Source organism: Sus scrofa, chromosome 14 (assembly GCF_000003025.6).
Source record: "Sus scrofa isolate TJ Tabasco breed Duroc chromosome 14, Sscrofa11.1, whole genome shotgun sequence".
NCBI classification, from domain to species: Eukaryota; Metazoa; Chordata; class Mammalia; order Artiodactyla; family Suidae; genus Sus; species Sus scrofa.
The window spans coordinates 89,892,435-89,919,416 of NC_010456.5; the positions used below are offsets into that span (position 1 = coordinate 89,892,435).

Here is a 26,982-nt window from a genome sequence, read left to right on the forward strand (position 1 = left end):
TGGTTTCCCCCAGCTGGGTCTCTATTTAGGTACGCCTCCCCAACTTCCAGTGTCTGGCCAGCTCCTGGTCCCTGATTTTCCTCAGGTGGGCAGGTTTGTGAACAACAAGAGATCTGGGTCTGGAATCTGTTGCCCTCGAGCTGTGGGCCGTCCGGCTAACGAAGGAAGAAATTTGGGCTGCTGGAAGAGGCAGGGTTCTGTTCTGTTCCTGGGAGGCCTGGAGAGCCAGCAGCCGGGAGAGCGGAAGGTAGGGCCAGATTCCTCCACAGGGATGTCACGCTGGGCCTGCCGTGTCTGGGTGTCGCTCTGGGCCAGGGCGCCACGCAGGGCGGTGTGAGCAGCCAGGGGCTCCTCGGGGGCTGTGTTCTCTGTGTACTGGGTGGTGCTGGATTGCTGTGTGGACCATGAGGGTACAGAGTACATGTAGAGACGTGTGTGACTTTGTCCTTCTGTGCATCCATGAGGGCTCCCTACGCCCACGTAGCTCAGAGGCCACAAGCCTTGGAGGTGCCCGGGACACTGCATTGCCAAACAGGGGCAACCCCACGGTCACAGGTTCTATGGCAGGAGACTGGCTGTCTTATGTCCCCCAGTGCTGGGCCAGGCAGGATCCCACCAGCTATAACAAAGAGGACAATTGGTCCCTGGGACATTCTGGCCCGTGGACTCCGAGAGAGGGTGTGGCCTCCATGGGGAAGCCCCCTAAAGACTGTATTCTCCCACGCCCGGGGGGTCTCCCACCAGACTCGCCAGGGTGGGCTTGGCAGAGTCTAAAATCTTAAATCTTCATGGAGAAGCACGGATCATTGAGAAGAGCAATCCTGAATATATATGGAAATCTAAATAGCCTCTAAAAAGTGATTATTTAGGACTTTATAAACCCCGTGGATACTGATAACGGAGGAAGCTATGCATGTGGTGGCGGCAGGGACCGTATGGAAAATCTCTGTACCTTTCACTCAGTTGCTCAATTGTGCTGCAAACCTAAACAGCTCTAAAAATAAAGGCTATTTTAAAAATTTTTTTAAAAAAACTAAATTATGGATCATTTCTTTCAGCATATCTAACCCAGTTCTAACAAACAATATTTGAAGTAATATTTTTAAAAACTCTTAAGTGTCAGAGTCCTGGAGAGTAGATTAAACAAACATTCATGTTAAATGAAGTCGAATTTTGCAGCACTGGTTTTCTCTTTACTACGGTGGGTGGTAAACCAGGGCCATGGACTGGGCACCTGGTTTTGTAAATAAAGTTTTATTGGCGCATAGCCATGCTCGTTCATTTACATACTGTTTATGGCTGCTTTCATACAACTGCCTGGGCCGTGTGACCGGTAAAAACAAAACATTTACTATGCAGCCTTTTACAGAAAACGTTTGCTGACCTGTTTCGCACAAACCCTCCTTGAGATGGGTCTGTTTGGTACACACACAAACAGCAGAGAATGTTGTAGCTGTTACAACAGCCTGTAAACGGGACCATTCGGGATCAGTGGCCAGTTCTGGAGCCCCCCCTACCCCTCCGCTGGGCCGCTTCTTCCAGTTTAGCTGGTACTAGAAACATTCGGTTTGGCCCTGGGAGGGTTAGCTTTGCTGTGGAGTGAGGTCTGGGCCGCGCAGGGCAGATTGTGCTTATCGGGATGGTTTATAAATAGATGTCTCTGGGTGACCCAAGTCCAGCATGCGTCTGTCCCTTGGTCTTTGGGAGGAGAACAATGTGCCTGCTCGATGGTGACCAGAAGCTCATTGGGATGGGAGAGCTGTGCCCGCTGGGAGGAAAGGGGCTGAAAGGGCCCCGGGTCCTGGAGACAGAGGGGTGTGGATCCCCTAGGATCCCAGGAGACAGAGGCGAGTAGAGGAGACAGGGGAGGCCAGAGCCGGCCCCCAGTCCTGGAGAAAGAAGGTTTCTACCCCGAGATCTTTTCACCAGGACTCCAGCCAGTGACTTGGTGTTTTCTGCTTTTTGCTCCTGACCCTGAGGAAGCCCAGGCGACCCTTACAGAAAGGGAGAGCCCCACGTCTGGAAATAGCCCTATTCCTCCAGCCCATGCCAGCACTCTCAGCCACTGAAGCCTGCCGGCTGGCAGAGCCAAGGCTGGCCATCTTCCTCACTGGCTCTCCAGCCTTCACGCCATCCACCCAGGGCTACTGGACAGGCAGAAAGGCTTTCAGAGAAGGCAGCACTCACGGAGACACACAGCACTGACGCTTGCCAGCAGGCTGCAGCGGGTCTTGGTTTTATTTCCATCTGAGAATTTAAACCATATTTCACCAGGTCCAGCCAATCCTTAGCCCTATAACTCAATCTTATTCTTCATTTCATTAGTTGGGAAAACCTGAAACTCCTTAGTTTCTACTTAATCCTAGGCATAGATAGAGGGCAGAGGACAAGGGATCATTTGAGGCACACAAACCAAGGCCCCCAAATGGAGCATGTGGAGCGCTGCTGAGATGTGTCACCCCCAACGTAAGTCATCAGTATCATTCCGGAACATCCCCTGGAGGGGGGTATGTGTGAATAATATGTGGCTGCTGAGGTCAAGGTTGAGAGAGTGGGTGCCCAGCTAGCCTCGGTCTCCAGGCTGAGGGCCGAGAAGGCTTGAGGTCAAGTGCATTTCCTTCCCAACTGCGGCAGTCAGAGTGTTTGGGACTCTGAAAGCAAGAGAGTCCAAAGAGCCAACAGACCATGAATAGCTTCTCCCCAGGACTCAGCCAACCTTTCTCATAGGAAGGGGAAAGGGACTCTTGGGGATCACAGCCGTGAAGGTGGGGCAAAGGCTTTCCCCCCACCCTCCCTTCTATGCTGTGCCTGCCCTGAAGGCTCTGGTCCAGAGAGCACATTGCACGGCAAAGCGCTTCGTAACCCATGGAGATGCCCACTCCTTTGGGCCTCTGCTCCCTGGGCACTGTTCCCTGGCTTCAGTGGGTCCCTTCTGTCCCTAGGGTCCCTTCTTCCCAGATGGGCTTGAGCTGCTGAGGGACTTCCAGACCCAGCTAAGGGAGGGATTTCATCTCAGCCGAGTCCCACCTTAAAGCCATCACCCAAAGCTGAAGGAAGGCCAGGGGAGAGGGGAAACTCTGAGATTTGTTTGAACAACCCAATGCTTTTCCCGCTCCATACCCAGTCTAGAGGCTGGTTTCAGGCCTCATGCTCCTGAGCCCTGCCTCTGATGGCCAGGTCATGCCGGAGTTGCCCCTTGGCTTGCTCTGGCCTGGGACAGCCTGGCCACCTTCAGCACCACAAGCTCATCCCCTGGCCTGGCCCTGTCTGCTCCTCTGAAGCAAGTCAGGCCCACAGGCCACAATGATCAAGGGGTCAGACTGGGCTAAACCCATGAGGTCAGATCCATTTCTCACCCATGGTGTCCCACCTAGTTCATCTCGGCAATCTGGCTGCCTTCCTCCCACAAAGCGTAAGCAAAATGCTTACGTAGATTGTCTGGTTTTATTCTCACTCCTCCAGCATGCAAGCTTTCCTCAGACTGGTTCTGATGATGGCTTAGGAGATGCGGGCACAGTTTGAAAGGGGACCACCGGCCGTATCAGCACCGATGCTGTTAAAGGTCAGCTGATATCCATTCAAATAAGGGGTCCAGTGGTTTATTCAGCAGAGAACAGAACAGAGAGGGCCAAGGTGGGAAGTGGCTCCAAGGACAGGGGGCTCTGGGCAGCCGCTGCCTAGCTTCTCTCTCCTTTCATGTTGGGGAAGGGCAGTCGTCTTCATGACCCTGTGCTCCTGGCCCTGGGTTGAGCAGATTGTGCAGTGGGGACAGTAATGACACGTGGACATTACTAGGTGTCAGCCACCTCACAGACTCAACTCCTCAAAAGAACCCCATGAGGCAGGTACCACTTTAGTTTCATTTTACAGATGAGGAAACCAAAGCACTAAGAGAGGATTTGTAATTTGCCCAGGGCCACTCGCAGCCGGAAAAGGCAAGAAACACACGGTAGGGGGTGTCTGGCCTCAGTCCAAGCCCTTCCCACTACGTTATAGCGCCCCCCTCTGGAGGTTAGAAATGAGGCAAGCGGCATTTAGAGAGCACTTACTATGTGTTTTACACGAAGGAGCTCATTGAAGGCAGTTTGCAATCCTGTGGGTGGGTGTGGTAGTCGTACATGTGGGATCCCTTCCATGATTAGTCTGCTTCAAAAACCCAAGGTCTCTGGAGTTCCCGTTGTGGCTCAGCAGAAACAAATCTGACTAGTATCCATGAGGACACAGGTTCGATCCCTGGCCTTGCTCAGTGGGTTAAGGATCTGGCATTGCCATGAGCTGTGGTATAGGTTGCAGATGTGGCTCAGTCCCATGTGGCTGTGGTGTAGGCCGGTGGCTGCAGCTCAGATTGGAACCTCCATTTGCTGTGGGTGCAGCCCTAAAAAGGCAAAAGCAAAAAAAAGAAAAAAAAGAAAAGACAAACCCCCCCCCCCAAGATCTCTAGCAGTGGAAGCTTCCATTTATAGAGGCCTTACTCTTTGTAAGTCTCTTCTGGGTTCTTTTTTAGGCTTTCTACCTCTACCCTTCACAACCACTCTGGGAGGTAGGGAGATAGTCACAGATGAAGGAAGGAAGGCTCAGAGAGGTGATGGAACTTGCTGAGGTCACGCAGGGCTAGGAAATGAGAGCACAGTCTGACTCTAACCTTTCCACTGCCTCTGCTTGGTGTCCAGGCTGGACCCAGCTGGGTGCCTGTGCAGCCTCTGCACCCAGCTCCTCAGATGCTTTCAAGCAAGCCCTGCCCAGTGAGACCAACATCTTTGCACCTCCCGGACCCTGCAGCCTGCTCTGATCTCTGCCTCTTCTCCCCTCACAGGTCACGGCCCCTTGGAGAGGGTGGCCTTTTCTGATTCATCTCTATTCCCTGCACACACACACACAGCCTGCCCAGAGCCAGGCCTAGAGCCAGGCAGACATAGCCCAAACCCCAGTCATTGACAACCATGAGCCCCAGGTGCCCCAGGAGCCTGTGACTTATCAAGACAGCTCCCCAGAAAGGGTTCCAATCTCCAATAGCTCAAGGCCTAGGGCAGTGGTGCTCCAAGTGTGGCCCCAAGACCAGCAGCACCAGCATCCCTAAATGCCCACCTCAGCACAACCAGATGCCCACCTTGACATCCGAGTGAGCATCTCTGGGATGGGGCCCAGCACTCTGTTCAACAAGCCCCCCAGGCAGTGTGAGAAGTGAGTCCGCTCTAGGAAAGGAAAGCAGACAAGATTCCTTGTCATTCTCAAACACAGTAGGAGATGCTCTGAGAAGCCGATTTTTTTTTTTTTCCACTTCATCTCGAGCCATTGTTTTAAATAAACTCGCCTGTTGAAAGAGCATTTTTCAGTTTTAATTTTTAGAAGGATAGTCTGGATTGCCATATCTGAATTCTTTTTCTTGCCACTGTAAGCATTCCATGAGGAACCCACGCAAAAGGGATGTTTTTGGGTTCCATGGCTGTGTCCCCCTCTTCAGGAAGATTCTCTCCCTTTCCTTCCCTGGAAGAGCCAGTCTTACTGCTGCCATATTATTGGAGAAAGAACAACTGCCACCTACCAATCATCCATCTCCCTTCTATGTCCTAGCCTCCGGCAGGAAGTGAAGAGAAGGCCAGGGGTGCAGGGCTCTGATGTACGTGTTGCAGGGGCTGGGGTGGGTGTGGAGTCAGGAGTTTCTGACTCCACGGGAGGCCCCTCCTGTGCCCTAAATGCTCATGCCTTCCTGACAGTCCAGGGACAGGGAAGATGGGACCCTCCTGGTTGCTCCCGCAGGACGGCCATACACAGCAGGTGCCTTCTCTAGCTTTACTAAAGCAGATGCTCCCTAGAAGGAAGAGGAGGGCATGGGAGATGGAAGAGAAGATGCTATAACAGAGGCCTCAACCCCTCCTTCCAATGTGGGGACACCATGGCAGAGGAGATGCCTACCCCATAACTCTCTCTACTGTGGCTACACAAGGAGGGCAAAACCTGCCACTCCCTGGCTGTGTGACCTTGATCAAGTTCCTCAACCTCTGTGACCATCAATTTCTCAGGACCTCAGATTCCTTTAGCACAGGCCCTATCTAATTTGCCCATTTGTCATGTCCAGTGAGCTAGATGGTGGATGTAACATTCGTGGCAGGTGGCAGGAGCTAGGGAAACAGAGGTGGCTCTTCTCACTCTTCTTTTCCACCTTTACCACCCAGCTCTGTGGTGCCCGTTTAGGGAAATGGGGTCTTCAGATGGCAGGGAGAGCTCTGGGGCCCCTCTGCCCCCAGCCCCCGCCATGGTTCTCTGCCCAAGCCCAGGGTACCCCAGGGCTACTTTCCAGGGTGCCCCTCTCCATATGCCTGACTCTCCTCCCAGGGGCTAGACAGAGGATGGTTGCTGAGTTGAACCCCACTCCCAGAAAAACCCAAGTTCCTCTTCTTCCAGGAGCTTCTGAAGCAGCCTCCTCTCCAGACAAGGCTCCAAAGTGGTGTCTGGGCCATCGGTTATAATCATCCCTGCAACATCTTCCTAATGCAGAGGCATTTCCTCAAGGGCTGGGCTGCTGGTGTGCATCAGTCCCCACCCCAGTTACAAAAACAAAAGAGTCAGACCAATTGAGTGACTCCTCTCAAGTCTAAGGGATTCCACAGCCCTTAGCTGGAGAGGCGTTTGCCCATCAGTAAGGGGCCGGGCAGGCTTTGCCCATCAGTAAGGGGCCGGGCAGGCTTTCAAGGTCTTTGCCTGCCCAAGGTGGACTCCCAGGTGGACCTGAATACAGGGGATGGAAGATACCCTACGTCCTGAGGGTGAGAACCCAGAGTGTGGTGGCTGCAGGTTGACCGGGGTAGACAGTGCTGAGCAGAGGTTCTCAGCCTGCAGCAGGCATTTCAGAAGCTCCTGGAGGCACCCCTTTCAATGCAGGTTGCAGGGACCAGCTCCCTCTCCAGCAACACAGGTTCAAGCCCTCCATCACCAGGGATTAAGCATCTCTAGACTCAAGGTCTTCCGCTGTAAAGAACAAGAGTAATTTCTACCTCGCAAGATGGTTTTAAGTCTTAATAACATAATAATAAAAATGAATCAGTGATATTGGAGCGCATGAAGTGCCTATCGTATGCTGAGTACTCTGTAAATGAGAATTTCTCTCACTCCTTCATTCATTCAATTGTTTAGCAGAGGAATGACCCTCTGTTAGGTCCAGGCACTGTGCAGAGCCTGGAGATGCAGCACTGAAGCAGAGAGGCAAGGCCTGGCCCATGGACCCACCACCTGGGTGGTCTCCTCCCTTCCCCCACACGAATCTGGTCAGACTCTGCCAGTCATTGCGTTTGGGCCTTGGGTCTCCATTTCTCCATCCAGATGAGGACCTAGCATCACTATAAACAGGGATTCAGTAAACAAAGCCTGATTGGGAATGCCTGGAGATTCTGATCTAGGAGAGTTTAAAATAAATAACAGGAGATTGTAATTCATTTTCAGGTCTGACATCACTTACGACATTGCAAGTAGTTTTTTTTAAATGAAAAAATACAATAGAATAGGATGAAAATATCAGAGTGGTACATATAAGCGGGGTGAGCTTTGTTTCATGAATTCTTCTTGTTTTAAATATGTGTGTATATGTATCTATATATCCTTGAACTTGTATGCTGTGATATAAATGTATTTATTACTCTGTGTTGAGGGAGAAACAAACAAATGTGGACCTCTGCTCCTGGGACATATGAGTGCACACATAATTCCCTTGTAGGTCAAGTTCAGGGTTGGGATGGCCAGGGCTCACTGGGCCTCCTTCTGGTGCAGTTGTCCCCTGGCTCGGGAGGACTCAGGACTTTGTGGGTGCAGTGGCTTTGAGCATCTGGAGACTCTCAGGAGTAGCTGCCTCGGGAACAATTTCATGACCATTACTTTCCTCAGCCCTCTCTAGCTTGGGGAGCAGCCCCAGCGTGGAAGGAGGGAGGGGGGAAAAACTGGAGGTGTTTTTTTTAGTGTGCCAGTTTCACAGGTATAGGTAGAGGTGAAGTGACTTGTCCAAAAGGACACTACCTTGAACCAGGACTTCACCCAGGTCTCCAGCTCTTCCTACTGCCCAGGAGTGCCTAGTTGATTCCTATCTCATGTCAGTTCCTACTGTTTACAAAATCCAGGGCAGGATGTTTCTGGGAAAAGTGGAAGGGATGAATGAATGAAAGAGTGAATGAATGAACAAAGGAAGATGCTAATGCTCTCTCCTTGCTTCTGTAAAGTTCTCAGGGGCCTTGGCAAAGTCAGTGAAGCTGAGGCTGAGAAGCTCTGTTATTAATATACAGAGTAGATTATTAGCCCCGTTTTATAGATGGGAAGCCTAAGGCTCACAGTCTTGCTGGCATTTAGCCACGGTTGTACTCAGCGAATGTAGAGTAGCACTGAGACCTGGCCCAGATCCCAGGTAGACTCACCATTTCAGTGGCTCCTGTGTTTCTGAAAGAGCTGTGCATCCCCCTTCTGGCAGGTGCCCTGCCCTGCCCTGCCCTGCCCTGCCCTGGCAGGGGTGTGGCCCCTGGACTTTGGTTGGGTCTGACAAGGAGGCAAAGTGTCACAGGGCTGAGCAACAAAGCCATGTCTGCCAGCTTCCCAGCTCTTCACCTCTCTGTCATTCCCCCATGGCCTCCCTGGGCAGGAGAGCATGACTGGCACTCACTCCAGCTCTGAGTGGGCATGAGGAAGGCGAGGGCAGGGTTGTTTGGAGTCAGATCTCTTCTGCTCTTACTTTTACCTTTGATGGCAGCATAGTTGCTCTTATAAAGATAAATTGGGGCCCCTCTAAGCCCTCAAGCAAGACCAAGGGCCCCTTGTCCAGGGTGATCTGGCCACCAAGGCTGGTCCCTCAGCATCTGCAGAGGGCTCCCAGAGGCGCAGGACTGAGAAGCCAGGCACTGCCAGGCCTGAGCTCCTTCCAGTGGAAGAGAGTGTGCAGAGATGGCCTTGGCCAAGTCCAGCCCATCAGGCCAAGAGCAATGCCCAGCCATCGGGGATGGTCAGGAAGAGTGCTGCTGTTAGCCTTTGAGGAGTGAGACCCCTCCCCAAGGATCCTTGTCAAAGCAACCACAAATACAATGGGAGCCTGCAGGATTCAGAGGCTCCCGGAGCCCCTGCACACACCTTGTCCCAACCCTGCCTTGGACACTGGGTCATAACAGAAATCAGCTGTGGAAATCAGTCAGTGCTACAAAGCAGGGTTTTGCCCCAGGGTGTAAAATATTGCTCAGTCCCCAGGTCACACAATAAGGGAACAGGAAAAGGAGCCAGAAGGGGCAGGTTGCTGGGTCCAAGGACTCAGACTGTCTCTTCATCTTATTCTTCCCTCTTCCTGACTCCATGCCCTGCTTTTCCCCTTTTATCCTGAGACTGGGTCCCCCCCCAGGCACATGATGCTAGGTGCTGGCGTCCTCCAGTTTTGGGGAGCACTGGCTGAATCAGACCCAAACTTCCTTGTGACAGCCTCCCTGGCCTCCAACTCCAGACATAGCCCCAGCTCTGGGCCATGCTCAGGGGCTCCCGAGGAAACATCTCATCCAGACACAGTAGATCAGGGACCCAGGCTGGAAGAGGGAGTCAAGTTGGGCTGAGCTCCAGGGAGACATAATCTTTGCTCCCAAGCTCTCTCCCAAAGGCAGCAGAGCACCCACAGCAGCTGGGACCACAGCTCACAGCTAGCCCCATGAGCCTCACAACCCCAGGCAAGCTGTTTCTTCAGCCACCGCCTCAGGATGTCCTGGACTCCGCCATGCTACAGGGCTTTGAGGCCCCCTGCACATGTGATGTGATTCAGGGAGGATTCAGACACCTGCCAGGCCAGCACTGCTGCAACTATGTTCCTGGGTTTGGATGAATCCAGCCTTGTCCTCTCCCAGCACATGGAAGCCCCAGCGTCTCAGGACTATCTAGTCCCTGGGTTGGAGCCATTTAAGCCAGGCCAGGCCAGGATGCTGGCAGAACTCCCCACCCTGGGGTACCAGTACCAGATCAGTGGAGCCCAATTGGCCAAACCAGGTGTGCAAACCTGTGTGCAAATCAGAGTTGCATTTTATAGGGATAAGAGGCACCACCCAGTGGAAACCAACCTAAGGCAACCTAGGCAACCCAAGATCAGCACAGCCTAACACTGCCCTTCAATTCATCCCAGCTCCCCAAGGCAAAGGCTCAGGTCAGCTGTATCTCCAATGCTAGAACAGGGGCAGCACAGAGCAGGGAATAGTTACTGAGTGGAGGGATGTGTGAAAGAACTTCCACTGCGGCTTATGAGAGCCCAGGTTAACCTCTAGTAGAATATACATGAACTTGAAATTTCTGGGTTCTGAAAGTCCAAAGGAGTAACATGCACAGAGCAGTCACCGCATTGGGAGGGGGCTGGGGCGAATCATCACGGGCCCCTGCTGAGTGTCAGCAAGGAAAGAGTGAGGGCAGGAGCATGCAGCAGGGGGCCTGGGGCCTGCCACCCCTGTGGCCACGTGACCCCTCTCCAACTGAGGAAGTGGACTTTTCCATGTGACTTGTCAGACATCGACAAGGACATTCCCTCCAAAACTTCGAGCAGGAAGGCAGCTGGAAATTGCACAGAGAGGCCAAGAGCTTGGCCCAAAACTGACCAGCAGGGCACAGATCCAGAGCAAGGCATATGCCCAGGCTGCACACACAACGTCTGTGCATTCACAGGCTGGAACTGGCTGGCTGTCACAGTTCACTACACCGAACTGCTCCTCAAGACAACCTCGAGTCAATGTCTCAAAAAACCACCCAGAAAGAGAAATAAGAAGAATCAATCTAATTTGTTAGGGCCTTCTGGGTGTGATAAAGCCAACCCCTGTCATCTCCACTGGCTTCCTGCTTCCCCTTTCCTGAGAAGTAAAAACACCATTCAATTAAGATAATTAAATCCACCCAAAGAGCTCAAGCTCAAAAACCACACTACAGGCAAGTGGTCAAACCCAGCAGCAAAGCAAACCCCAATGGCTTCCTGTGCAAAGACAGGCAGGGACGAAAGGAAGGACCTGCTTAGCAGCTGGAGAGCTTCCTTCCCAGCTCTGCAAGGACCATCTGAGCCTCCCCCAACAGGAGGGGACCACCCGCCCCCCACCGTGCTGACAGTCTGAATCATGAGCTCCATGCCCATGGTCATCGTGAAAAACTGAATTGAGAAGATGCTTGGGAGGCGAATAAAAATATAAACCCTCATTTTCTTCATCTATCCTCAAGTCTCCCTTGAGCTTCAGCCCAGAAGCCCAGGACACACCCTCTGTGCCTAAGCTCAAGGACCAGAGGGGTCAGGGTTTCATCCCAAAGTGTGGGGTGGTCAAGTGGTGAACCCGAACTGAATCCCAGCTCCAGGTCTCTCCTTTACATGCTATGTGACACTGAGCAATACTCTGCACCTCTCTGTGCCTTTTTTTCCCCTCCACCTAGAAAATGGCGATCATAAGACCTGTGGAACCCACCCAGAGGAGTCATGAGAATCAAACAAGATAATGGAGCCCAGAGTGTGTCCCCAACTTCAGGGTAACGTGAAAATCTGAGTCATCCCAGTACTGACTCGCTGGATTGGCCTCCTCTGCCTGTGATCCATGCTGCGTCCCAAGGACCTCAGGTTGCCAGATAAAAAAACAGGATGTCCTTGGAGTTCCCATCATGCCTCAGCAGTAACAAACCTGACTGGTATCCATGAGGATGCAGGTTCAATCCCCAACGCCACTCTGTGGGTTAAGGATCCAGTGTTGCCATGAGCTGTGGTGTAGGTCTCAGGCTCGGCTTAGACCCCAAGCTGCTATGGCTGTGGTGTAGGCCTGCAGCTACAGCTCCGATTTGACCCCTAGCCTGGGAACTTCCATATGCCTCGGGTGAGGCCCTAAAAAGACAAAAATAAATAAAATAAATAAAAATAAAATAAAACAAGAAGTCCTGTGCAATTTGAATTTCAGATAAACAATGGCTACTTATTTTTAAATAGTCATATTTTGTTTTAGTATAAGTAGAGATGATTAATTTTACGGAGAAATTTGACTAATACAAAATATATCCCAAATATTGCAGGGGACATACTTATACTAAAAAATGTTCCTTGTTTACCTGAAATTGGGATGTCCCCAGGTGTCCCATATTTTTAATTTGTTCAGTCTGGCAACCTAGCCATGCCAGATCTCCAACTGCTGCCTCTCTGGCTGTGTCCTGACACCAGGACCACCCAGGCTGGGGTCCCAAGCCCGGCTCTGTCACTCAGCAGCTGTGCGACATGGATATTCTGAGGCTCTGTTATCTCATCTCAGAAAGGAAGCTGATGGTGCGCAGCTACACGGAGGAGTACGGTGCTGGAGCTGGGGCCTCCCAGGGGCACCGGCCAGGGCCCCTGTGCTGTGGGCCCACCACACTTCCTCAGCTGTGTGTGGCGATCCGGATCAGGGTCTGTAGGGAGTGCCAGTAGGAGTCCCTTCCCCTGGCCACTTCCTGTCCTCACAGGCTGGGGCAGGCCAGCAGAGGATGGGCTGCGTGACCACTCAGGCCCCGAGCTGGCTGCTGGCAAGGGGTCCCACGGGAGACAAGGAGAACATGAGGCAGCAGAGCTTTCGACCTCCGTTTCCACACCGCACACTCGCAGCAAACCTCTGTCATCACATCCTTGTGGCCCAAGAAGCATACTCAGCAATGGCAGCTGACGAGTAGCCACCGTGCCCCAAGCCGCTTGTCAGTCAGAGAGGATCCCAGGCTGCAGTCCTCACTCCCAAGGAGCTCAAAGCCTTGTTAGAAAGCTGGGGTCACAGCAGATAAAGTGGAGTGATGCAGTGAGAGTGATTTTTTTGGAATTCTGTAAGGAATAAGACAACAGAAGAGAAAATGGTCATCAGTTGGTGACCGGGGAACAGAAAGAGACATTCCGGGGAGAGAGTCTGCCACTCCAAAGGGGCAAGCCAGGACCCACCTGGGCCTGCAGCTCCCTTGTCCAGGGCACCACAGGCCTGGCGGAAGACAGCGTGCAGGGGAGCTCCAAGTCCCCCACCAAGAGAGCCTTAGTGTCATGCAGAGACGTTCGCCGTGGATCCAAAGAGAGAAAAAATTGCATCAGCACAAGACAGCCTATTCTGGTCCATGATAGTTCACCAGTCTCATGCATGATGGAAAAAAAGGATCATGTGAGAACATATTTTGGAAGAGTCAGAATTTACTGATGACCGTGCAAAAGATATTTCATTGCTCCTGGCGAGAAGAAGCTGATTCATGGGGAGGCTCACTCAGATTTGGTTTGTTGGACATTTTCTGATTCAAATAGATGATCCTGGCAATGAAGAGAAGACAGAACACATTCTCAAGCATAATTCTCCCAGCACAGCTACAGGGGCGCCTGCATGGCCTCAGTTTGCCCCAAGCATGTCTTCATGATGGGTGTGTCGCCAACACCTTTGCCCCTCCCTAGCGGCTGAACCAGAAAGCCCTATCCATTCATTCCTTCTGGGACCCCTGCTTCCTCTTGCACTCTCTGATGCTTTGCAAGATCTGCTGGCTCAGCATTCAGCATCTGTGGATGGAGTGTTGGAAGACCAGTTCCCAGGGTGCTGTCAAGTCTCCAGGGTTTCCTCTACAACTCAGGGCAGATGCCAGTATTTCACCTGCTGACACCCATAACTTAGGTGTCATGGCAGTTAATGACCATTTGCAATGTGGCTGTAATCAACACTCCAGTTAGTGTTTGCAACAAAATATTTGCTGGACACTGGCCCTTCTAAGGGATTCAAAACCATCCCCCAGTTTGGAGCAATAAGTGCCATTAGAGAGACAAACAGGAAAATGGCAAAGTCGTGAAGTCGCATATTTCTCCCTGATGTAAATGCTGGCCCATATTCACCTTGAAACTCATCTCTACTTAAATGGGAGGCACACAACGTGGTGCAAGCGAGCACCTCCCGCCAGCCAGCCCATGACAATCTGCTCCACCTGTTTCCACCTCCCACCACAGACAGATTAGGGCCTGGAATCAAAAAAAGAAATTAAATCCGCTTGGATTCAAATGGACTAATTTAAAATTTGCGATAATTCTGGAAACTACTGGATTACAACTGACTTTCAAAAAAATAAGTCCCGCTAAGTCAGTCAACAGTATGAATCATATGACAGAGGTGAAGCGATCTGCTCATGTGCTGAAAAGATATGTCTTATGCTGCACATTAAGCTACAAGAGGAGATAGCCTGGAGAGCCACTGATGCGGGGGTGCAGGGATTGGGATCCTGCCACAGTAAAGTGTCCAGGCTAGCAGGAGAGACCAACATTGGCCAATTATCACCCAGTTAAATTCTTAATTACAATTATAAAAAGTACTTCAAAGGAGTGGAGTATAGCCTGCTGGAAAAGCAGAGAGCAGAGAGAGAATGGCCTGGGGAAGCTGCCTTATTGAGGGGACCTGTGAACTGGGTTCTGAAGTATACATAGGAGTTAAGCAGGTAACAGGAGAAAGGTATAGGTAGAGAACTCCAGGCAGTAGGAACAGCATGTGTAGTAAAGGCTCTGAGGCAGGAGATTCAGCATGGCATATTGAAGAAGCTGGTAAAAATCCAGGGTGGTGGGAAAGCCAAGCATGAGGGGGAAAATAGTCCAGATGGGCATGGAATGGGAACCTTTGTTAAGGAGCTTGGTTTTCATTCTTTAAAACTAGGAAGCCAGAGTTCCTGTTGTGGTACAGTGGAAATGAATCCCACTAGGAACCATGAGGTTGCGGGTTTGATCCCTGGCTTTGCTCAGTTGCCGTGAGCTGTGGTGTGGGTCGCAGACACGGCTCAGACCTGGTGTTCCTGTGACTCTGGCATAGACTGGTGGCTGCAGCTCCGATTAGACCCATAGCCTGGAAACCTCCATATGCCGTGGGTGCAGCCCTCTAAAGACAAAAACAAAAAACAAAACCTGGGAAGCCGTTGAGGGATTCTAAACAGGAGGTTGACATGAACAGATTCAGTTTTTAAAAGCTGCTTCTGGGTGCAGGGCAGAGAATGACTATGGGCTCCTACAGTAGCCCAGGAGAGCCGGGCCAGCAGCTGGGGCCACACAGTGACAGTGGAGATGGAGACCAGTGTGCGGGTGGCAAGAGACCTTTCAGAGAGGAGACTCATGGGACCTGGAAATGGATGGGATGGAGGAGGAAGAGGGAGCAGTCACAGTGACTCAGATTTCTGGGATCCTCAGAGGAATGCCTGGCTTGTGGAAAGGTCATGGGTTCTGTCTTAAATGTGTGAGTTTGTGGAGCCCTGCAAGGGGCAGATGGAGACAGAGGCTGGAGCCCAGACAAGTGGCCTGGGCCGGACGTGCTGTCGGTGGGTGGCTGCTCATGGCGAACACGGCTGTGGGTAAAATTACCCAATGAGCCGGCAAGGGAGGAGGAGAGCCCCAGGGCTGGACCCAGAGGAAATCTCACCATCCTGGAGATAAGACAGGTACCAGTAGGCAGGGCAGGGAGGAGGAAGCTGTGTGCATTCCGCATATGGAAGTGGGAGGGCTTCCCAGGAAGACAGTGGCCAGTGGTCCTGACTGCAACCTAGAAGTTAAGTCAGACAAGGAGCAAAGTTCCCCGTTAGATGATCCACCCAGGGAGGGGAGACTCAGGGCAGAGTAAATGAGTTCAGGAAATCATGGGGGAGTGAGGAGCCAGAGAGAATTTAAGAGAACAGACTGTTTTGGAAGGCCATAAGCATACATAGGAACTTCACCCTGCCATGAGGAAATATTCATTATTTCCATGTAGTCATTGGAGCCGATTCCCAGGCCTTGCGGATAGTACAATTTGACAAGATGTAGCTTTCCCTCCTTCACGGTACCTGGGGGGACCTGCACCCTCTCCCATGCAAAGTGCTCTATGAGCCAGACTTTACAGCAATTCAGGTTGGCTTCCTTTCCAATTGCCCAAAGCAGTGAGTGGACAGTTTTGCACTGGCCTCTGGAAAACGCATTCCAGCAGCAACGCTAGTGAGCCCTTGAACCCCAGCCCAGAGGGATGGCTTCCCTAAACGTTGGCAAAATAAGTGACACCCTCTCCTTCTGCACCTCTGTCTCGTCCATGTGCAACATGGACTGATTTCATCCTCATCTTTAAGTTGTACCTCGGAGGAGCTACAGATGGTGGAGTAGACTCTTAGTGACACGAATAGGAATTTTCCAGATGACTTTAAGCCCCAGCAAGCCAGGGCTCTTTCTCAATAAGTCTTCTCCAGCTTTCCGAGTCTTTCTTTCTGTGCCTCTGTTGCCCTCTGGTAAAATTCGGGGTGAAGATACCCAATGCAGAGCATTGCCACCAACATTTATTCAGCTTCTTTGTTCAGCACATAAAGGCAAAGAGGACTCTGTGCCTGGATTCCAGGAATTTTCCTTCTAGTTGCAGAGAGAGTGGAGCAATCATCCATTCCTAAGACGTATGGGTTATGATACAAAATGTGCAACAGTACAGCATGAATTATGGAAAATATGAAGCCAGCATGCTATGGGGACACAAAAGTCAGCATGGGGGATCAGGGACAGAGCCAATCAGATAGTGGGTGCCACAAACTGCCTCTGTGCATTTTCAAAGAAATGTACTCCACAATTTGTTGTTATTATTATTATTATGACTATTAATATCATTAATAAACTACCCTGGACTAGATTAATATCCAAGAGCTGCAAGATGAGGACAGGCTTCTGGAAGCCCCAGTGGTCTGCATTTACAATTTGCATAGTGGATTTATTTTAATTAGTTCGCACTTCACTCCGAGCACTCTTAAAATTCTCCTGGGCAGCTTTTTGGTTCTTTTAGCTGTCAAAATAGATACACACACCTCCTGCCAACAGTAAATCGAACTCTACTGCCTGCCGAGTGGATTCAAGTTCAGTCACTCTACTTCTCTTTACTGCAAACCTGTTATGAATTCACGTGGGAAAAGGGCCTTTGGTCAGATGTGGTTAGCAAAAAAAAATGATTCACAACTGGGCCAGTCATATTAGAAATCCCAAAGGCTTAAAACAGGTTCCTGGAGATCTTGCTGTGGTGCATCGGGACCAGCAGCATCTCTGTATAGGTAGCAACCACGCTCAGATCTGATCCCTGGCCTGGGAACTCAATATGTCACAGGGTGGCCAAAAAAAAGAAAAAGAAAAAGAAACAGGTTCCTAAAGATTTCTTGGACCAGCAACAAATTAATGAATCTTTGAAGGGATGTAAACCTATCTCGGTTTTCCCCCCAAAATTGCCTGCATTTCGAATTTTGTTGAGTTCAAAGTGAAAGCCAAAACAAAAACAAAAACAAAAAACAACCAAACAAACAAAAAAACTGGAAGACAATTGTATTACTGACATTTAAAGGTATCTTTTTCACAGAACATGGGCTTGACTTTTTGGTTCCATGGGTTCCAATGAAATGATTTTTCTTCTTCTTTCTAGATGGGCAGCAATGACAGCAAACATAAGCAAGTGCAGAAGTTTTAAAACTACAGTTCCTAAGACCCAGCAAGGCAGGCACCCCCAGCCCCACTCCTGTAACAGGTATGGAACCAATTCAAGAGGTGGTACCTTGAAACACCTTCGGTTTGAGCTACTCTACCGAAGGTTCCACTAGGTATTGGGAGTTTGGGGTGGGAGTGAGGGGGTGAAGTCAACTTTATGATGGTCCTATCTGAACCCCATAAATCAAATCAGAATTGAGGAAACCATCTGAATGAAACTAACAAGAGGGAGGGCTCTCTATTTCCTGAAGCAAAAGGAATGTGGTTATTTTCTGAATACTATAAATATCAACGACCAGCTCTCATTACTGTTTGGAATTACAATGCAAACCCAAGATCAATTTCAGTTTTTTGGCCATGTGCAACAGAAATAGCAAAAAGGAGTAAGTATCGAGAAGAAATGGGAGCTCTTATAGACTCAAGGTGAAGACTGACATTCCAGGCTGTGAAAGGACAAAGAGAGGGCGCTGCCATTAGAAGGCAGGCTCCATCCTTGCATCAACTCCAGGAAAAACAGTGCAATGGGCTGGCCCATGTCTCCTGTCTGCACTTGGCCCCCAGAGTATCCACAGACTCCTTGACTTTCAACCCCACCAAGACTGAGCACCAAGGGGAGAGAAAATTTCCCGAAAGGTATCAAGTGTTCTTACTCAGAGGAGGGAATAGAAGTTGAATGTTTACAAAATAAACATCTGCTAAGAGTAGGCGGTATTTAATTGGCTGGGGAGTGTTTATTTAACTCTGAGATTCTAATTTAGATCTCCAGCTATTCCGTTTCCATCTTAATATGGAAGTAGAGAAACACCAGTATTATTGAGTTTGGCCATTGCCGAGGTTAAAACTCCAGCATTCGAGACACCAGGAGATTCCCTGACTTTATCAGTAAGACCTCAAGATACAGAAAACTTGACTTACAGTGGCCAAAGCCATGGAGGTCCCCCAACTCACCCCAACAACACAGATTCCTGAGAAAGTAGGTCTGGCACAGGCTCACAGTCCAGCCAGGCCGTTGAGGACCCAGAAATGTTCTTCTATCCCCTCAGCCATCCTCAACAAATTGGCCCTGAGTTATCATTGCTTGTCCCTCAGTGTTTTGAGTTGAATTGTATCCCGCCCCCCAAATTCATATGTTCAAGTCATAAACCTCCAGGACCTCAGAATGGGATTTATTTGGAAACAGAGTCATTACAGAAGTAGTTAGTTAAAATGACATCATTAGGGTGAGTTCTAATCCAACAGGACTAGCATCCTTACGCACAAAGAAAAGGCAACAGGAAGGACACAGAAGAGGGTAGCCATCCACAAGCCAAGCGATAAGGCCCAGAACAGATCCTTCCTTCACAGTCTCAGACAGATCCAAGCCTGCCCAACCTTGATTTGGGAGCCCCCGCCCCCAGAACTGTGAGATGATAAAGAATTTCTGTAGTTTGTGGTACTTTTTTCAGCAGCCCTAGCAAACAAATACAGACTATCTCAGGCTTCTTGTCTGCATCAAAGCAGAAGAAAGGGCACCAACACAGTGGAGATGACAAGGATGGTTCCTTTGATCAGAAAGGCAATGGAGTTCCTGTCCTGGCTCAGTGTTAACGAAACTGACTAGGAACCATGAGGTTGCGGGTTTGACCCATGGCCTTGCTCAGTGGGTTAAGGATCCGGCATTGCCGTGAGCTGTGATGTAGGTTGCAGATGTGGCTCAGATCCCGTGGTGCTGTGGCTGTGGCGTAGGCCGGTGGCTACAGCTCTGATTGGACCCCTAGCCTGGGAACCTCCATATGCCACAGGTGCGGCCCTAGAAAAGACCAAAAAAAAAAGGCAAGAGTTTTCCCAGGCTTCCAAATGCACCCACCTCTGTGGCCAGAACTTGCTGCATGGGCATCTGAGACCAGGTGACTTTCGCCTCCACAGCTTTTAGAGAGGAAGTGGGAGGGGGAGAACAGGGTGGGGACGGGAGTGAGGTTGGCCAGTTTGGGGGCTGGGGCTGATGCTCACCCCTTTCAAATGCCTTCTAAGAAGTACCTATTGTGCTTTCTGGGGAGCAAGTGGCCCTGATTTTCAAGGCAGAGCAGGCTTTCCTAGGGCCAGTCAGTCGTTCCTCATCAGCTGATCCAGTTTGCTAAAAAAGGGGGTTCTTTGCTTTGTCCAGCAGCCCCAGCTCAGTTCTTTCTTTAAAACAAATCTGCCTGCTAATGAATCAGCATCAGAAACTCACCCAAGGACTGTGGTCAAGAGACAGGAAACAGGAGTGGTTAATGAACCCAACTAGTATCCATGAGGATGCAGGTTCAATCCCTGGCCTCGATCAGTGGGTTAAAGATCCGGCATTTCTTTGAGCTGTGGTGTAGGTCACAGACCTGGCTCAGATCCCGAGTTGCTCTGGCTGTGGTATAGGCCGGCAGCTGTGGCTCTGATTCAGCCCCTAGCCTGGGAACTTCTATATGCTAGGGGTGCAACCCTAAAAACAAAATAAAAAATAAAAAAATAGAAGAAAGAGAGATACAGGAAACCAAAAAACCCCCCAGGAAGGCTGGCCTCCAGGACTCAAACACAGTGCTGCCAGCCCCACTGTCAGTCCCTGTGGAACACCAGGTGGGCCCTTCTGGACATGGAGCCAGGGTGGGGTCTAGGACTCCAGAGATTCCAACCCCTCCACCCTGGTAGAACCTTCATCTTCCATTCCTACAACCCTGCTCAGGCCCCCACAGTTGCTCTCAGGCCGGTCAGGCAAGGAGGGGAGCCTGCAGCCTTGCCAGCTCCCGCCGCAGATGTGAATGGGGCTACTGTGTGACAGTGTTTCATCTGTCACAGCACCCTGCTAGAATGTTCACTGTCCCAAATGCCCCCCACTGGAGCCCACTCTAGAGTCTATACTTGCTATTTTATCTAACTTTTCATGTATTCATTTGCTCACCCCCTTGTTGAGAGTGATCCAGTTTACACAAAGTCTTTAGTTTAAATGTAATTACATCTTTAAAGGAAGGAAAATACCTTTGGAGTTCCCACTGTGGCATCACAGGTTAAGAGTCTGACAGCAGCAGCTCAGGTCACTGCAGAGGCACGGGTTTGATCCTCAGCCCGGCTCAGTGGGTTAAAGGATTCGGCATTGCCACAGCTGCAGCCTAGGTCACAGCTTTGGCCTAGGTCACAGCGGTAGCTCAGATTCAATCCCTGCTCTGGGAACTTCCATATCCGCAGATTTGGCCATTTAAAAAAAAAAGTACCTTCACAGCAACATCTAGACTGGCATTTAACCAAAAACTGGGCACCATGGCCCAGCCAGGTTGACACCTAAAATCAACCATCACAGGCACCCTTGTCTACCCAGACCAGCCTGTCCTTCTACAGAGCCACTAAATTGGATATTGTATTCACACCCCGCACTTCTTCCTTTTGCAGAGAAAACAACTCCCACTTTGCCATTGCATCTGATTGCCAGGAAGCTCTTATTTTGTGGGAAGAGGGCTGTACTGAACGAACCCTTCTGGAATCATCACCCAGAAGCGCCCACTGCTGACGGGGTCCGTCTTCCCGGCTGGCAGACGATGCAGGGGAGTAAGAAGGGCACAGACGGCTTCAGCGACTCCTCGAGTATTGGCAGTGTGCTGGACGATGCAGACAGGGAGGTGAGCAGCCTCACAGACCGGGCGTTCCGGAGCTTGTGCATCTCAGAGGACGCATCCTTCCATGACTCCGACCTGGCCCTGTCCCCAGATGTCACCCGCCAAGTGTTCGGGAATTTCCACCAAGGAACGGTGAGCCACACCCACAGGAAAAGCGGCCTTTGGAGCCAGTTACCATCACAAGGCACTGAGCATGCCGGCTGGGCAGCCACGTTCCAACAGCTCCCCAATACGTTCAAGGGGAGGAGAAGTACCCCAAGAGCAGCCCCCCACTGACGCCAGCCCAGAGGAGACTGGAAGTGCCAGTTTCTGGCCTGAGGAGCAGCAGCAAGCCGTTTCCAAAGTGTCATCACTGATTAAATCCTTCGACAGGACTGAGAGCCAACATTGTGACAGCAGGCCTCCTCCCAGCAAGCCTCCGGCTCTCAAAAACCCCCCCAAATTTGCTCCTCTTCCGGAAAGTGGTGTCAACTTCTGCTTTGATTCTGCCTTTCTGACCGTCAGGAGGGTGCCCGCTGAAGTCTCCAGCGCCCATCAGACTGGCCACCCGCCTGGCAGGAAGCACGGAGAGCAGGAGTCCCCCAAGAATCCTGAAATGCCTGTCCCGGCCCCGGCAGCTTCCTCCCAACACCCGAAAATTCGGCCAACTCCTTGGAGCCAAAGTTCCCATCTCCAGCCCACAAGGCAGCCACAGGTGAGCCTGGAAGAAGCAAGGAGTGGGCTCGAAAAGGGACCTTTCTTCACAGCGAAAATAGTGCTTTCGAGTCGTGGAACGCCCACCAGCCCAGGCTGCCGGAGAGGAAGGATGCTGCTGATGCTGTCCCAGAAAGCAAGGCCCCCAGGCATTACGAGGACCCACCCTTGTTAAGAGAACCCCCGGCCCCTGAGCGTAAAGTCTCCCCCTGCCACGTCCGGGGCAGCTGCGGTCAGGAAGAGAACAGGCTGGCTGCAGGGTCTCTGTCCACATCTGGACCGTGGGGATCTAGGGATCTGGGAGCCCAGGTTTCTGCTATGGAGGGAAAAGCTCCCAGCTCACAGCCTGAACAGCAGATGAAGCCAGCTCAGGTCCCCTGGAGGAAACCAAAGGCTGCCAAAAGCGGGAAAGAAAGTCTCCAAGATGCTTCAGAAGAAAAGAAGCAGAGTAACCGGAGAGGCCCCTCCTTGTATATGAAGCACAATCCCCAGGGGCAGTTTTCAGAAAATGATGCTCTCGATCTGCCTGTGGACCCCCATGAGCATTATGACCCTCCTTTCAACATCAGTAAGCTTCTGACCCCCGTCATACCCACCAAGCATGTCCTGGAGTCATCCGACAGCCAGCCGACAGAGGTAACCCCATCGCCCCCAGGACAGTTAAACGGGTACCAAGAGAAGGAGCCCAGTGAATGTCAGTCCCGGGACAGCTACAAATCCAAAGCCCCCAGCCTGCTCTTCAACCTCAAAGATGTGCGCAAACGTGTGAAGAGCACGTACAGTCCCTCGCCTCTCTTGAAAGGCTTTGATGAGAAAACCAGAGGCAAGCAAGAATCCCTGAGCAACGGTAGCCTCCTTCCCAATGGGCTCGAGGATAACCCTCCAGAAGAGCTTTCTAAGGAAAGACCAGCTGACACCCCTTGTGTGTCGCTCGTCAGTACCCAGAAGGACCCAAAGCCGATCCCAGTGCAGCCTCTGCTGACAACTACCAAAATCTTGCGTCGCCATCAACCATCCCCAAAGCCCCCTTCTGTGTCAATGGCAAGGCTCCTGACAAGATCAGCTATGAGAAGAATGACGCTGATGGAGAATTGGAGATGGGTGCCACCAGGCCCGGCTGGTGTCCAGACTCCAGGGAACACTGTCCCAGGAGACACCTGTCCTTGAAGTTTTGCAGTGGCAACTCTGAGGTGGGGAGCCTTCAGAGAACCTCAAGACTCCCAGCCTGGAGAATGGGTTCTTGAGATCCATCTCTCAAGAGACAGAACCTGAGAGAGAGGCAGGACCTCAGAATCCAAACTTTAATCAGAAATTCTCCCCAGGGCCCCTTTCTCCGGAGGAGGAAGATGTGTTTTATAGTGACAGCCAGTCTGATTTTATGCCACCCCTCAAAAGTAAGGCCAAATTCAGCACCAGCTCTTCAGATCAGTCCTTTGCCTCGTTTGAGGATCAGCAGAAGGCATGGTTCACTGAGAGCCAGAGGGAAGACAAGAGGAATGACGTGAGTGCAGGTGACAGTCAGAAGGATGAGCAGGAGAAAGTGATGGAGGAGAGTGAGCTACAGTACAGAGCCTTAAGTAATGGGCATGCATGCATGGAGGAGCACAGCAAGGAGGAATCCTTGCAAGGAGAAGAGGAAAGTTTGCCGGGAGGTAGCCCCAAGATGGCATCAAGGGAGGAAGCTAATTTCAGAGGCACTTGGATCGAGGGAGGTAAGGATCCGGCTCTTTCACCTGCCAAAGACCTAACCCCTTCACCATCTTCCACTTCAAACAAGCACATACTGTTTGCAATTAAAGACAATACCCTCAGGGCCACACCTGTGATAAAACCCATCATGCTGCCCCTTCTAAGGTCCATGTCCTCTGAGTCCCCACTGGGCAGTGGCCACAAAGAAGAGGAATTACCAAGGCCAGGCTGCAGTGGAGATGCTAGTCTTGGCGTCCCCACAAGCCAGGAATACCCAGCACTCCAACACCTGCCAGCGTGCGGGGCACACACTTGAAGGGTGCAGCCTGCGAGGGTGTGGAGAGCCGTGGGCGGGGGCCTAGCACAGCCAGGTCGGAGACTTCCCAGCCAGCCCCAAAGGGATATGTCGCATCTCCCTCACTCACAGGAGAGGGCCAAAGGCTGAAGCCACCCCCAGAGGCCACACATAAGTTTGTGATGAACAATGGCAAGAGCGGTTCCACAGACCAGGGGAAGCTGGAAGCTCCAAGGAGCATCCCCGTGATCACTTTGCCGGAAGGTGACCTAGAAGATGAACCACCCCCACAGCAGCTTGGAACCTGTTGGGAAGAGCAGACGCAAAGCTTCAAAAGTCACTTTTTGTCTCCTCCGGGGAGAAGATTGGTTCCCAGCGAGCTGGCAGCTTCTCCCAATGCCAACTCCCTGGAAGAGGGCAGCGCATGCTCTCCGGCTGCCAGCAGCTTCTGGGAAGATGCTTCCCAGGCCCCCAGTGAGCCAGGCCTGCTGCCAGGGGAGCCTCCCCATGGCAGCCCTTGGGCCAGCCCCAGCCCTGGCCGGGTGGCCCGGAGGGAGACTTGACACATGCCCTCACATGGGAGCCCAGCTCCGACCCCCAGCTGGAGCCGTCAGCAGAAGAACTCAGGACGCTTTCTCCAAGAGGCTCAATGCTGGACATGGCCACCAGCTCAGCAGGCCTCCCGGAGAAGCCAGAGCCTCCCACTCTGCTGGAGAGGGCGGCCGGCAAGCCACCTGCAGTCCCGCCCAAAACAGAGAAGGCCCTGCGGCGGGCCAAGAAGCTGGCAAGCAGGAGGAGAAAGACCGACCAGCCGCAGGAAAAGCACGGCGAACGCCGGGAGGAAAAGCTGTGTCCCGAGGACTCAGAGCATAGGCCAGCATCCCCCAGAGAGAGGCCCCGACCCAGGTTCCCTGCGGTCCGGTCCCTCCCCCATCCTGTGCACCGCCACTCAGTGTCTGCCTTCTCAGAGCCCGTCCCTAGACGACCCGGGGGGTCCCAGTCCCTGACCCCCCTGCCCCCTTACCCCGCCACCCAGAAGGTCCTCCAAGACCCCCAGTCTGGAGAGTACTTTGTCTTCGACCTGCCACTCCAGGTAAAGATCAAGACCTTCTATGACCCAGAGACGGGCAAATATGTCAAGGTCTCCATCCCATCCTCTGAGGGGGGTTCCCCTGAGCCAACCCCGCCGGACGCCCTTGCTGCCCCCTACATGCTGTACCCCGGCTTCCAGCCCCTGCCCGTGACGGCCCTGATGCCCCTGCGCTGCTCCTCTCAGCTGTCCGCCCCCACCTTCCTAAGGCAGTGCCCTCACACCGCAGAGGCCGCCGGCCCCAGGCCCCGCAGCATCCACAATGCTGGCCTGCAGCTGGCCTCTGGGCCTCCCGAAGACTTCACCCCACACTCTGCAGGCCCGGGCCCCTTGGGGCTTCCCCAGAGCCCAGGGGAGGAAGCGGGAGATACCCCAAGCCTGAGCATCATCTCCACCAATGACCTAGAGGACTTTGCCATGGAAGGCATTTCTTGAGAATTACAGCAGACTAAACAACCCCCCACCATATACTCAGAAAAGCTTACATCCCCTCCCCTAGAATAATCACACACACACACACACACACACACACACACACTCACACTCACACTCACACTCACCTCAACTTACACTCAGCCATTTGAGGTCCCTAAACTCTGGGGCTCCCTTCCTGGGAGGGCACTGCTCTGCTCACATGACCGGGTCCCTTCTGAGCCCCTTCCTGGACCCAAGATCCACTCCACTTCTTTTCTCCTCCCTTCCCTTCCTTTTTGTCCTTCTCCCCAGGCCCTCTCCCAGGGTGGGCCCAGCCTGATTCCTAACAAGCTACTCCCCCAGCATCCCACCCACTCCTCAAGGGTCGGCTGGCACAGTGAGCAAACCGCAAGGCCCCCAGAAAGGCTGTGCCCTGCTGAGCCCCGCCCTGAAAGCAGACCATCCTTCTAGGTTGCGAGGGGCACACCATGGCCACCCCACCCTCCCCCAGACAGTGGCCCTTTCCAGCTCATCTCAGGGGGAAATGGCTGAGGACCGATCCCAGGCAATCTTGCAGAAATGTTTATTTGAATAGAATGGGTTTTCTTTACTGAGGAAACTTTCCTCCAAAGGCTATTTTCTGATCACCTTGTAAAAAGGGAAACAAGTTTGCAGATGCGGTTCTGTCACTGGACTCTGTCCTTCTTCTGTGGGCAGTGGCAGGTGTGGGCTGTTGAGCAAAGGGTCACGGCCTCCAGGTCTCCCATCACGGCTGGGTGGCCACCCAGGATCTCCACTCTGCACAGTGGACAGTAGCCTTGACATCCACTGTTCAAGCCTTCTCAGGCCAGGCTCTCTCCTACGCTGAGGAGGCAGTGATGACGGGTACCCATGCCAGTCATCGAGGATGACCTGGGGCCTGAGTCAGGCTCCGAGGCTCCCCATTAAATGACCGGCACCTGGGCTCTGAGGGAAAAACTGTGTTTCCCCCAAGTCCCTTTGGGGAGTTGCAGGGAAGTATCTAAATCAGCTCAGCGACCACCCCCCAGCCCCCCACTCCCCACCCCCACACCCCCACACCTCTGAGAGCAGTGAAGATCTGTGAGCAGGTGCCCCCTGGGGCAACATCCTAGGCAGGAAACAGGCTGGTCCACACAGGCCTCCACCTGGGGCTTCCTTCCTCTGAAGCGGAATTCCTAATTCCTGGGCTGTGGGAAAGTGGGGCATAGAGTGCCTCCTTCTTGTTTAGAAAGGGCAGCTGTCAAGGCAGCTGTCAGGACTGCCCTGCTCTGGGCCCTGGGGACCACCCAAAACACCCCGCCCTGGTTCTTTTGACAAAGATGCTGTTTCCAGGCTGGGAAGATGGGGAGGCACCCAGCTCACCAAGGCCCAGACTCACACAAATATGGAGCCTTTGAACATACTCGGTCGTGATTTGGATTCAAGATTTTATATTCCTTTGTTTTCCCCAGATGTGCAGCTGCCCTTTAATTTCATCGTGAAAATGCACACAAGTCCCCCAGCCCCATGCCCGTAGATTTGTCTACACCTGCTAAGTCCACTAGATGGGTAACCAGGAACTCAGGCAGGCTCTTGTCTGAGAAATCGGGTCCCCAGGCATCACTCTCTGGGGTCCCAGTGAAGTGAACAGAGTTGTGATCTTGGCTCTGCCACCAACTGGCCAAGCATCCTCTCATCCATTTTTATCTTACTCAGATAGGAAAAATAATATCGCATTTCA

The 26,982-nt window shown here is 52.1% G+C and overlaps 1 protein-coding gene across 1 annotated transcript; it reads left to right on the plus strand.

The window, feature by feature from the left end:
- Window positions 1–25,930, plus strand: C14H10orf71 (chromosome 14 C10orf71 homolog). Its single transcript, XM_013983450.2, is given in 11 exon segments — window positions 1–247; window positions 11,401–11,493; window positions 17,382–17,483; window positions 20,837–21,286; window positions 21,289–21,393; window positions 21,396–21,656; window positions 21,659–22,705; window positions 22,708–22,950; window positions 22,953–23,708; window positions 23,711–24,289; window positions 24,292–25,930. Coding segments are annotated over 8 exon segments (4,266 nt in total). The 5' UTR covers window positions 1–247; window positions 11,401–11,493; window positions 17,382–17,483; window positions 20,837–20,982; the 3' UTR covers window positions 25,263–25,930.